Here is a 13,683-nt window from a genome sequence, read left to right on the forward strand (position 1 = left end):
GGAAATTTTTCTTTCTGTTTGGTTGTTGGTGGTGGTGGTGGAGTCCTCTTTGGACAGAGTATATACCAAAGGAATATTTAGTTGTGGCTTATAACTTTGTGTGCCAAAGGAAATCTTTGATCATATATTATTTCTAGGTTCTTTTGCAGTGCACTGACGTGATAAACAGCAAGTGGTACTTTAGGGGCTATATATGGATGCCACTCATAAAGAATTTCATCAGTATTATAAAGTAGATACATAACTGTCTGCCTGAAGTTAATAAACACTGAGGATACTTAAGAATGATCACAAACTTCTCACAAGGTTTGAGAAGGATCCAATACTTACCTCAGTGCTTTATACATGGTAGGACCTCAAGAAATGTTAAGTTTAATTGAAGTTTGAGTAGAGGTACTGTAACATGGTGCCTCTATTTTAAACACCTAGTTGTAAGAAATGCTTAAAATCACCACATTCCCTATTACTGTAACATAATACAAAAATGATGCACTTGTCTTACTTTCTCATAACTCTATGACATCATTCTATCTTTGCTTTAGGGATTAACAGAGAAGAGTATTTGGCACAAATTAAGACATTGCATAAACGTTGCTGATAAATACATTTTAGAGAAAAACATGAAAACCTAGAACAAACTGAAATGGAAGTGGAAGGACTGAGTACATAAACTGACTAGATAAGAATTATAAGCAAAATGCTGATAACATAAAAATTTCATAGCAAAATTTTCATATGAGCATTTAAAAATCGAAATATTAAAATCATTGACTGTACTAACAATATCTGTAGTAGTAAAAATAAAATTTTTAAAATTTAAAAGATAAAACAGACATAATAATTTCCTATTCCTAAACTTATATGATTTGTAGCATCCATCTTGTAAGTCCTGAAGTTCTATTTCAAGTAAAAGAGAAGCCCCAAAGAAGACAAATAAACGTATTATTCTATTAAATATTAAAACTAAACTGCTGTAAATTCCTTTTAAAAATAAGGAATTGTATAAATAAATATGAAGCATTCACTTTAAAATGAAAAGTATAGAGACAAAGTTTCAAAATTGTGATTGTTTGCTAGTTTTCCTGAAGAATAATATAACATTGGTGCCTTTATTTTTTCTGAATCAATGAAATGATGAGAAGTAGACTAACAAATTATTGTGATAATAAAGAGAAAATTGATCACACTGAATAAAATTTGAAAATGCATTTCAGATGTAAAAACTATCAATAATGTTTTGTGCTAGGAAGTTCAATATTCAATTAAATAATAGAGTAAAAATACAATATCATGAAGATAACCAACCTTTTTATCATACACATCTTGCCAGTTTACTCCAGAAAAGAAACTGTGTCTCATAATTTCTTTTGCATCATCTGGTCCTCCACCAAGGCTGTGATAACAGAAATAAAATTAAATGATTATAGAACATCTGCATAAGCTAAATGCACAACTACAAAGCTTTTGTGAAATGTAACTTTCTGTGTGTAAATAGTCCTTGTGATAAATAGCCATAAAAATAAAAAGCTTTTGTTGTAAGATCTAGTTTTCCTAATACACTATTAATAAGAATTTGCCTTGGGACAGTATGGTATTTGAAAAAGCACAAGTTTTGGAGACAAACCAGAACTAGGCAAGCAGCTCTAGAACTTATGAGGTGTATGACAATGAAAAGTTACTTAATCTCAGTTTTCTCATCTGTATAGTGGGAATAATAAAACCAGCATGGAAGATTACTGTTAGGGTACTTGTTATTTCTAAATGCTAAGTATTTAGATTATGCTAAGTGCTAAATGCTTAGCATTTAGAAATAAACAAGTACCTAGCACAAAAAATAATAGCTATTGTCAATTCTCAAACCAAAATTATTTTAGAATGACTTTAGTCAAAATGCACCCTTGTCAACATAAATTCTGAAAAGACTACATAACTGGCTAGAAAAAACAATTTAGAGAGCATTGTTAACAGAAGCCAATAAATTGCTTTCATATTTCAAATGAATTTTCACAGAAGTGAGAAAGTTAATATATGAAATATCACTGTAATGGAATCTGCTATACAACTTTCAATATAAATTAAAAATTAAAAAATATCCTCACCCCATCTTTGAAGGTAATCTTATTAAACTGATACCTGACACAATCTGAAATTCAGATTGTTTTCTAGATTTCTCAGTTTCATATAGTACATACTAGTCACTATGAAGAAAGGATGAGAGAAATAGAAAATAACAGAGGAGGAAGTTAAGATGGGAGGAAAAGAGGAAAAAGAGAGAAATAAAGAAAGGATTGGGAAACAAAGAGGAAAATAAAATAAATCTATTTTTAAATCTGAATTTGATAGAGCAAGTTTTATTTGATTTTACTCATTGTTAGGAATGATACATGCTGGTAAATGCTTAATAATCAGCTATCTTGGGAAATTATAAATATATAATACATATATGTATTATTTGATTTACCAATAGAAGATGTGCAGAAGCAAAACATTATATAGGATTTCCAACCTCAAAATATATAAGTATCCTCAAAAGTACAGAGAAGAGTAAAATTTAACAACATTATCAAAGAGTGATATCTTTGATATCTCATATATCAAATGAGTTAATTTGATAACTCATTATGAGTTTTGAGTATTTTCTATCCTTGATATTAATGTTCCTGGTTTAATTGTAAGTTCATATAATTTTTAATAATGGCTGTTTTCAACAACCAGCTCACAAAATTCTTGATATTTAACAACTGGTTATTCTAAGCTGGTACATGTCAACTCCCAGCACACCACTAGGTAGGAAGAAAAGCAAATATGTCATAGAAAATAAGCAATTATAAAATTTTAATGAATTCTGGCTGTTATTAGGTATAAGGAATACATCACTAGGAAGAATCCAGGATCCTCTGACACACTGTCACAATGGAAAAACAAAACAATTAGCAGAATTCCGAATATCTGTAGTGATGATCCTATAACTCCCAGTATCTAGGTCTTTTATCCTAAGGTCCATACAGAATAAATCACACTTCTGACTGAAACTTTTAGGTTGGATCAGATCATAATAGTTATGTCCATATTTGGAACTCTCAGACTGGCAACTCTATATTTAGTTAACACTCAGCACTGGACTTCTGGCCTCATTCTTTTTCATTCTATTTCAAGTTATGTATGCCTCTCCCCTGGTAGAACACAAATTCGTTTGAGGGGAGAGTTCAGTACTGGATTATCCAAAAAGTGTTTTAAGCCTGTGCTTAGGAAGCCAGAAAAGTAGAAACACCAAAATACTTGCTTCTGAAAGAATCATTTAACATTTCAAAGTATGCATCAAAGTAGTATGTCAGAAGTTCATTGTATTTTCTTATATCTACGTTATTATTTAGTTCAATATTGTTTTCAATCTAAAATATAGACAAGATGGTGAGTGAAGTAGCAGTTAAAATGGAAAACCATAATCATTTTTAGAAATAAAAGGTTTTAATTCAGCTTCAGTCATTCATTTTTATGTCACTCCTTAGTTCTCAAGCAATATTTGGCTTTGGACATAGCCAGCATTTAATCTACATTTATCAAATACATATATAACTAAAGTATCAGCCATGAATACTATACAAAGACTAAGAATATAATCTTAGACTGCCATTTTAGAAGTTGGTAGAGATTCTTTAACACAAGCTTCTTCAAAGTGTGAAACTGTCAAAAATTTCAATGTCAATGACTCCCTAATATACAATTTAAGACTTCGAAATAATATCAAAATATGATTTACATTAAGATATTTTTGTCTAAGAATACCAAATCCCCATATCAGAAAGCCAATCTAAAATCCTCAGCCATTATGGATTCTTCATAACTAGAAGCAACATGGGATTTACATTTTCCTTGTGTTACTGAATTCAGCATGAGGTTATGATGTTCCTACAAAATTTGCATAGGACATTAAAAGAGATACTAACAGAGTAATCATAAAGTAATGAAGAATAAGAAATAAAAGCAAACTGAGAGCTGACTCTTTGATAGAACTGAGAGCAATTCAGTAAAGGGTATCAGAAAAACTGAAGCAGTTTAAATAAATGAATAGAAATAATAAAGAGGTATACTATCTTTGATTATGTTTCCAAAGACTTTTCAGGGTCCTTCATTGGCTCTTTCTCTTCGTTCTACCTCCTAAATTTTTGACATTTCCCAAGTCTCTGTCCTAGGGTGTCTTCTTTTTATATTCTACTCTTTTCACTATTGTCATGGCTCTAGTCATGAGATATTTACAGACCCCAAATCCAAATATTCAGTTTTTGTGTTTCTGGTTTTTTTAAATTAATTTTTACTGGACTATAGATGCTTTGCAATGTTGTGTTAGTTTCTACTGTTCAGAAAAATCAGTTATATATATACATATCAGTTCAGTTCAGTGGCTCAGTCGTGTCCAACTCTTTGTGACCCCATGAACCGCAGCACGCCAGGCCTCCCTGTTCATCACCAAATCCCAGAGTCCACCCAAACCCATGTCCATTGAGTTGGTGATACCATCCAACCATCTCATTCTCTGTCGTCCCCTTCTCCTCCTGCCCTCCATCTTTCCCAGCATCAGGGTCTTTTCAAATGAGTCAGCTCTCCACATCACGTGGCCAAAGTATTGGAGTTTCAGCTTCAGCATCAGTCCTTCCAATGAATACTCAGGACTGATTTACTTTAGGATGGACTGATTGGATCTCCTTGCAGTCCAAGGGACTCTCAAGAGGATTCTCCAACACCACAGTTCAAAAGCATCAATTCTTCAGCAATCAGCTTTCTTCGCAGTCCAACTCTCACATCCATACACGACTACTGGAAAAACCATAGCCTTGACTAGACGGACCTTTGTTGGCAAAGTAATCTCTCTGCTTTTTAATATGTTGTCTATGTTGGTCATAACTTTCCTTCCAAGGAGTAAGCATCTTTTAATTTCATGGCTGCAATCAGCATCTGCAGTGATTTTGGAGCCCAGGAAAATAAAGTCAGCCACTGTTTCCACTGTTTCCCCATCTATTTGCCAAGAAGTGATGGGATCGGATGCCATGATCTTAGTTTTCCCTTTTTTGATTTCTTTCTCATTTATCACACAAAGCATTGAGTAGGGTTCCTTGTGCTATACAGTAGGTTCTCATTAGTTATCCATTTTATACATACTGTTGTATATATGTCATTCCCAATCTCCCAATTCATCTCACTTCCCTACCCTGACTTGGTATTCATAAGTTTGTTCCCTACATCTGTCTCTCTATTTCTGCTTTGCAAATAAGTTCAACTTGGATAGGAAAACTGGACAGCTACATGTAAAAGAAGGAAATTAGAACACTCTCTAACACCATACACAAAAATAAAACTCAAATTGGATTGAAGACCTAAATGTAAGCACAGACACTATAAAACTCTTAGAGGAAAACATAGGCAGAACATTCTCTGACATAAATTGCAACAAGATCTTTTCTGACCCACCTCCTAGAATAATAAAAATAAAAACAAAATGAACCAATGGGATTTAATTAAACTTCAAAGCTTTTGCACAGCAAAGGAAACTGTAAACAAAACAAAAAGACACCCTCAGAATGAAGAAAATATCTGCAAATGAAGCAACTGACAAGGAATTAATCTCCAAAATATACAAACAACTCATGCAGCTCAATAAAACAAACAATGAACCAACCAACCCAGTGAAAAAATTAGCAGAAGACCTAAACAGACATCTCTCCAAAGACATAAGGATGGCCAACAAACAGATGAAAGGATGCTCAACACCACTTATTATTAGAGAAATGCATATCAAAAACTACAATGATGTATAACCTCACACTGATCAGAATGTCCATCATTAAAAAATCTACAAACAATAAATACTGGAGAGGATAGAGAGAAAAGGGAACCCCCCTACACTATTGGAAGGAGTGTACATTGGGAGTTTCCTATGAAGAGTATGGAAGTTCCTTTAAAAACTAAAAATAGAACTACCATATGACCCAGCAATCCCATTCCTGGCTATATACATGGAGGAAATCAGCTATTGTCTTTCTAGTAAACACTGGTACTATTTTCAGCTGCCTGCTTGACATCTAGGTCTTCTACAGAAACCTCAGACTCAGTACAGCAAAACTAATATCAACTTCCACCCCAACAAGCCTCCTCCTTTGCCTGTATCCCCACTCTGTCAATAATAACTCCATTCTCCATACTAGTCATCCAAGTTGGAAACCTCAGAGGCATCCCAAAGTCCTTCCACTTACTCATCATTTCTATTTAATCATTCACAAAGTCTACTTAGCACTATTTACCACTGTTTTGGGATGGATTCCATCTCTTTATGTGGACAATTCTACATGTATTCTTCATTACTCTGCCTACTTGCCCCTGGCCCTTCACTATTCTAATCTATCCATGACAAAGCTGCCTGAGTTATCTTTTCATAACACAAACCTGATTACACCATCCCTTACTATTAATAATTCAGTGGCTTCTCATCTCCTTCTGAATAAAGACTATATATTTTCTAAGAAGCATAAGGTCCTTAGAATCTAACACATGACCATCATCTCTCAATGTCACCCAACTCATACTCTAGGCTCCAGTTGATGAAATTCTCAAATGTCATGTTCACCTGTAATTTGAGCTGTTCTTTACATGTAAAATTGTCTGCATGAAAATCACTGCAAATTCCAACCCCTTCATAAGCCAGCTCAAGTTTTCCAATCCCCTAGGATAGCTAATAATTTCAGTAGCATTTGTCTGTAGTTTAGCCTGAGCATCTGTGAATATGTTTTGTACCCCCATGTAATTCTATGAATCCCTAGAGCAGAGATGATTCATTTTATTCATCCCTGCATTCCTAATATTATAATGTAGCAGTGGAGGGGCTTGACTTATGTACCTTAAAAAGGAAATAACAGATAGTTTAAAATAGCATATCTTCTCTTCAGATTGTATCAACCTCTGGGTAGACAAAACTTTAAGAGTTGTCCTACATACCAGGCCACTAACATTCTAACAATTCCCCACACATGTATTCACCAATTACTATGTGCTATTCTCAGAAGGTGGGGTGAGGGTGGAGGGTGGGGAAATGACAATAAAAAAAATAAAGGAGACATGAAAACCAGAAGGAGAAGTCAGAAAAAGATAGGTTAAAAATTCACTGCCCTAAGGCAAATATTAAATCCAAAACTCAAGAAGATAAAATAGAAATCCTAGCTCCATTTATAAGATTATCTATAGCCAAGTACCTCTTGTTAAAGCAGTTGTGAAACAATCACATCAAATGGAATACATTCTAAAACCTAAACCAAGAACATGGTGCACTGTAAAGAAGATACAAGATAAATATCAAATAGGTACATAAAAACTTGATCTCTATTCTTGTTCTACACAAATTTTCTGTGAGAACTAGGATAAATCACTTAAACCTCCCTGGGCCTCATTTTCTCCCAGTCAAATGGAAATGAGAATAATATCTATCCTTTCTACTCCACAGGCTACTAAAAAGCAAGGGAAATAAGAGATGTGCGAATATCCTGGCAAATAACACAAAGTTACTTTATAAATATAAGGTAAGGTCTCAGTTACAGGATTCAGAAACATTTTTGAACGGTTCTTCACTAAGCAAAAAGATGGTACCTCTTTTATTATGTTTGCTTATTTCTGCCGAAGGTATAATCATGTTCTTCACAAACTTAAAAGCTGTAAGCGTGTGATGGAAACCTTCTCCAAGGTAAACAAAGCCCACATTTTAGAATTCACTTATTCCTTCACTCATTAATTCAGTCTGTCACAAATACGCAGTGAGCATCAACCACTAACAGAACATTATGAAAATTATGTGAGGCGTTACAAAAAGTTAAATATATGAAATGGTCTACCCTTAAGACACTTGAGGTCTGAGAGATTTTCAGAGAAATAGTGATATGTATATATATCTAATGGAACAATGAGTTTACATGTATACACAAACACATAAATTAAAAGACATTTTATAATTAATAGTCATTTCATGTGTGACTTATAAAATGTATGTATAAATAAATATATAAACATGAACAAAGAATACTATAGCTCATTAAGCAAAGAACTGTAGGATTTTTCAGGTCATAGCTATAGCTATAAAAATAGAAATACAAAGTGTATAAACACATTTTTTCCACTAGTCCTTTCAGCCACGCATGAAAAAGAATTATCTTCAAACGACAAACAAAAAAAGTAGCTAGATATGTTAACATAGGTTAGTGTGGGAGGAGAGTATAGAGACAGTTCTATCCGTTTTATAATGTAAATCAGCAGAAATATAAAGCCCAGAGATTGAAAGGGAAAAAAGGGATCCTCCTATCCCCACAATAGCAAGCACCATGCAAATTAGGAAATTGTTTGCTTGTAACACTCTCAAAATCCTTATTTGGTAAAATCTGTATAAAATTTCCAAGTTAGGGAAGAGTTGAGAAAAAATTTTAAATGTTCTATATTATGCAGTTAAAAATAAGTCAGTGTCTCAGTGGGAAGATGTCTGCATCAAATACATTGCTTCTTGGAGTTAGTTATACGTGAATTAATTTCCATATCACAATTTCTAACCACATTCATCAGTAACTCACTGCGTGTTATTTGTGGCTTACCGTTTATTTGGATCCTTTATCAAGAGCCCTGAAAGCAATGATTTTGCATCTGAAGAGAGTGTTCGAGGAAATTTAATGTCTTCCATTAGAATTAGTTCAAAAAGTTTCTCATGATCCTGGTTATAGAAAGGTAATCTCCCACACATCATTTCATACATGACAACCCCAAGGCCCCACCAATCCACAGCTCGGCCATAGTCATTATCTTCTAACACCTAAAAGTGAAACCAGTAAAAGATTAATTTTTACATGTTAACCTTTAAAGCATAAGATTTTTACACAAAAGTGAATCATAACTTTCAAAACCTAAGTAGGCGATTCTGAGATCTTGATATTTAAACTATGAAGAATTTTATATCTTATCAAATATGTGAAATGTTCAATATATAGCCAGATATAAGGGGTGAAAAAAAAAGAGGTATTGCAACCTTTTTTGCAGCCTACTGCAAGATTCTAAGTAAATGAATTAAGTGGAGAACAGAGGAGCCTAGCATGCTGCAGTCTACAAAGTCAGGTTGCAAAGTGTCAGACATAACTTAGCCACTGAACAGCAAAGCAAAGTAAATGAATATATGAGTGCCCTAAGGATCAAAAGAAAACTATTTGCATACTTACACATTTTCATTTAGGCATACTTAATTTTTCATTCTAGCTCCACTAAGGTGGTCAGTAAGTAACAACTTAGAGCTGAACTGTGTTGATTATAGAGAACATAATGTGTCTAACACGTTCTTGCACTGAGAAGAACTAACTAATACAAATCAGTGACAGATAGGAGTAAACAGATGCATTGTATTAAAGAAGCATCCAGGGCATGACAATCATGAAAATATATATGAAACCTTTTGGAGGACCCTACACATTGAAACTCTTGCAGGAAATATTTAGGCAACAGAGTGAATATAAAGATTGATTGATTGAGTTGTAATAAACTTTAATATCCAAAGTTTTAGAACCTCACAACAATTTCTATTAAACACAAACAATAAAAATCATGGACTCAATATCTGTCTGGTATATGGCCTTAAATTTATTTCCCAAAACACATTACATGCAAAATATATTTAGTAAGAAACAATATGCAAGGATCAGTTATGCTGTGCTAGAGCAACCTGTTCAAACTGAAACATCACTTGCCGTTTGTACAGGAAAAATATGATTACCTTTCTACAAGGTATGTTCCTCAATCAGTGGAAATTAATCATTTGGATCTTTCAATATTTTATTTCAAGATACTGTATTTGTATAGTAATGTAATTTTTAAACACCAGTGACTTTTTAATCTATTCCATGGCCAATTAGCAGACTGTGCTGTCTGTAGGCCTTTATCTAATAGATGCTGGATTTTACCTAATAACAAAAATTTTAAAGTCTAAGTAACCTCTTATTGCACTCCTACAACACCAACAAAACAGTGGTACACACAAAAAAGAGCCAAATGTGGTTTTTAACCTCTTTTTTCATAAAACCATAAAAAGCATAAAAGCTGGATTAACTGCCTCCCGAACCCACATTTCACCAGCCGGGTTCTCATCCCCAGCTGGCAAAACTGGCAATCCTTTATTTTTGTTTAAATACCTGGTTTGCAGCCAGAAGGGAAAGTGAGTACATAAAAAAAGGTTTTATTTTTGAAGAGAAATAAGCAAATGAAAAATAAAACTGTATTGTAAAAAAATCTGTTTGATAAAATAAAGTATATTTTATTTAGCTTCGTAAAATGAACACTGATTCTCAAGATAAGTGGTTTTGCTTCTGAACATAAGCGCTTTAATTGAAATATACATGCATACTGCTACAATGAGAACTGTTTGCTGTATTACTCTGTACTGAACAAATGTGATGTAACTGACATATTATCTCAGTGACATGTAAAACTTAGGCAATGTTGAGGAGAAAATATCCTAACAACTCAGCCAGTCCTCTTTATCTGGAAGTCTTTGTCATCAACTAAAAAGAAAGGTTTCTGTTCAACTCCTACCTCAAGACAGCTGGAAGATGAAATACACAGAAAATAAAAACAAATATGATCATAATATTCTGCATGTGGATATACTATAAAATACATTACCACTGTTCATACAATATTCTTTCTACTTACATCGAAATCAAAATATAATACTTTGAAATAATGTAGAAATTCCTGACTGAAATTAACACCCACAGCCTAGTAATATATAAAATTTACATTCTTTAACCTAGGAGTTGCAGTTCCTTTTGATTACCTCTGATGATTTTTTCCCCTCCTAGCAAAAAGGCTAATTAACTTCATGGTTAGCACCAGGGCTGATCCAAAGAGCAAGATACATGATAATGTAGAGGTACAACAATGTTAATACATTTCAAACTCCATTACAATGCAATTTATCATATAATCTGGATATATATGCAGATCAAAATCTGCTTCTAAAGAAATAATTCACTGAAAGACTTATCTTGAAGAACCAAACTAAAGACAGTGTTCTTTTCCATGAAATCAATGTCATTAATGTTTATAAAATCAGGTTAAAATATGAAGGAAGATATTTGGTATTTCCTTCCACACCTATTGTCCTCTGTAACCCTAGATGTAGCTTCATGTTATGAGAACATTTAACACAAATGCCCAGAGATAAAGAACAAGTGGGGATTTGAAACACTAATAAAAGAATGTAAATGTTAAAAAATGGTGAGAGGTCACATCAATAAACCCCAAGCGGAGCCCAAGCTCTAGGAAACAAGGTGTAGTTTCAATTTTTCCACTAGGAGCCAGAGATTGCTTCACTTTCTAATATAATAAAATCCAAGATTCAAGGAAGTCACAGCAGGTTATCAATTACTTTTAAATGATCTGGTAATACCTGATTAATATTTGGTAACATCTGATGTACACACTTACACTTATCAAAAACCAGCTGAGTTTTAAAAAATCACTATGAACAGCTCTTGAATGGTTACTAATTTCAAAGAATGACATTAAATAATAAATTTTATATTTTAAAATGATACCATCAATTAAAGTTCCCAAAGTAAATATTTGTTTCATGAATGGGTACTTTCAAAAGGCACATTCATTTCAATATTCTTTTACCAATTAAGGCTTACTGGGAGGCTGAAGGAATACCTTTCTCAGCTTGCTTGCAAGGCCACACAAAGCACTCAAGGCAAGTAGTTATGAGGAGGCTATGTATGCCCTGGAGTGGCTTACTGCTCAATCAATAATCCTGACAGAACAGATGGGGGAAAAAATTAAACATCTAAACAAACTGTCTGTACACCTATGTTGTGAAAGTAAACTGCGAACTTGGATGAACCAATTTACCGCTAATTCAAATTTTTTTTCCTCTGGTAACCTTTTATTTCAGGTAACTGATAATGTGTGTTTTATATATAAACACACAGTTATATGCTATATAATCTACAGAAATCCTTTAATATTCCTAACATCACAGAAATGTTGCTAAAAGATGGCCTGTGAATCTTCTAATTCAGATTCTAAAATGTATTGCTGCTACAGAACTACTACATACATTTCACAAGAATAATGAACTCTGTGGTTTACTGCTATTTTCTTCATAAATAATATACTTTATATCCAGTTTTCAACTGCTCAAATGATTCTAAAGAAACTGAAACTGTGCCATTTGCTCTGAATTAAGATGCTGTAAGCTTTATGGCTACCTCCTAGCATGCAAACACAAGTACTTGCATGCAGTTAGTATCATACTTTCAGAAGCATTCTCTGGCTAGAACAGGCAAAGCTAAATGGATACAATAGTGGTGATTCAGTCATACTCACAGGTTATCTTCCCAGAGATTCCTATACTTCCTTTTTATCCTAAAGCAACAGACATTATGGGGTTCTAAGAAACTGGGTCTTTGTATCCAAAGTAAAAATGGCCATTATAAAACACTATAGGCAATCACTAGGGTTCCCAGTTAGGGTTGGTTTTGTATATATTATGTCTCAGAGAATTTAAAATTAAACTCGGCACTTAAATTAGAATCATTCCAAAGTACTGAATGCAAATATTCTGATTGTTAAAATCAAAAGACTATATAACACTCAAAAGAACTTTAGGTGAAAAATAGCTACAAAAAAACCTGACAGAACTCTAGGGAAGTAAAAGCTGCTACTTATAAATGTTGAGACATTAACATTGAACTAAAAATATCATTTTTGTTTATATTTAAACAATATCTAATTTGGGGACCAAGTGGGAATTTTTTTAACTACGCAGTTTTTTATTGAACTATACTTGATTTACAATACTGTGTTAGTTTCAGATGTACAGCAAAATGGGACAGTTTTTAATATTATCCAGAAACAGTATAAAAAATAGCCAACTCATGACAGACGTTCTTAAATAAAAATTCTAACAATAAAGCAGACAACTTCTGTCTGAACTAATCACTGTGCTCATTCACTTAATTTCCCCCTTAATATTGGTGGTGAGTCCGTTTAGAACCATCAAGAAGTGAAGGCTTTCAAAAATACTTCAAGAGGACAAGTGCTACATGCATCATTAAGAATTAAATAAAATATTAGGGATGTATACAGTTTGGGAAAAGCTACTAAAATAACTTTTAATTTTTACAAAAAGCTTATAAGTTTTAAGATTTAGTTTTTGTTTTAGTTTTAAGAATTTTGTCCAAGGGTAAGCAAAATATAACTATGTATGCTACTATTTTTATCTACAGATTAAATGTACGTATATATATATATATATATATATAATTTTGATTTCATTCGTTTTTAAGATCTCCTAAGGATAATACTGATAAGGCTGATAAAATGATGTCTTTCTCATTTATTCTTTGTTGTATTTAAAATAAACAAAATTCCATTTAGTACACTTAAAATCAAGTTTGGTTCTACTTACTTCACCTACGTACACTATACTCCAGGCTACCAACTATCTTCACCCTTAATTAATATGATTCTCTCCACCCTTCTGAAGAAGTTAACGTATACTTTTCGCCTTTCATTTGTGCTATTATCTATAAAGAATCACAGTGACTTTAAGCAAATCTTTGTATCAAAATAGTTATCAAAATATTTTAATCTATTTCAGATACTGTCAAA

At 33.0% G+C, this 13,683-nt stretch overlaps 1 protein-coding gene across 6 annotated transcripts in view; it reads right to left on the minus strand.

Annotated features, from left to right (window-relative positions):
- AKT3 (AKT serine/threonine kinase 3) overlaps positions 1-13,683 on the minus strand; it is a 294,820-nt gene that overhangs the window by 36,197 nt on the left and 244,940 nt on the right. For all 6 annotated transcript variants that reach the window (XR_016039635.1, XM_088845506.1, XM_088845504.1 and 3 more), the window contains 2 exons: positions 8,622-8,836; positions 1,306-1,393 (listed from right to left, as the gene is read on the minus strand). Coding sequence is in view for 5 of the 6 variants with exons in the window: in XM_088845506.1 (XP_088701632.1) it covers positions 1,306-1,393; positions 8,622-8,836 (303 nt within the window). In the remaining variant the exon portion in view is untranslated. The remainder of the gene's footprint in view (positions 1-1,305; positions 1,394-8,621; positions 8,837-13,683) is intronic.

The sequence above is a fragment of the Moschus berezovskii genome, chromosome 17, assembly GCF_049115385.1.
Source record: "Moschus berezovskii isolate FMDL1 chromosome 17, NW_MosBer_1.0, whole genome shotgun sequence".
Classification (NCBI taxonomy): domain Eukaryota; kingdom Metazoa; phylum Chordata; class Mammalia; order Artiodactyla; family Moschidae; genus Moschus; species Moschus berezovskii.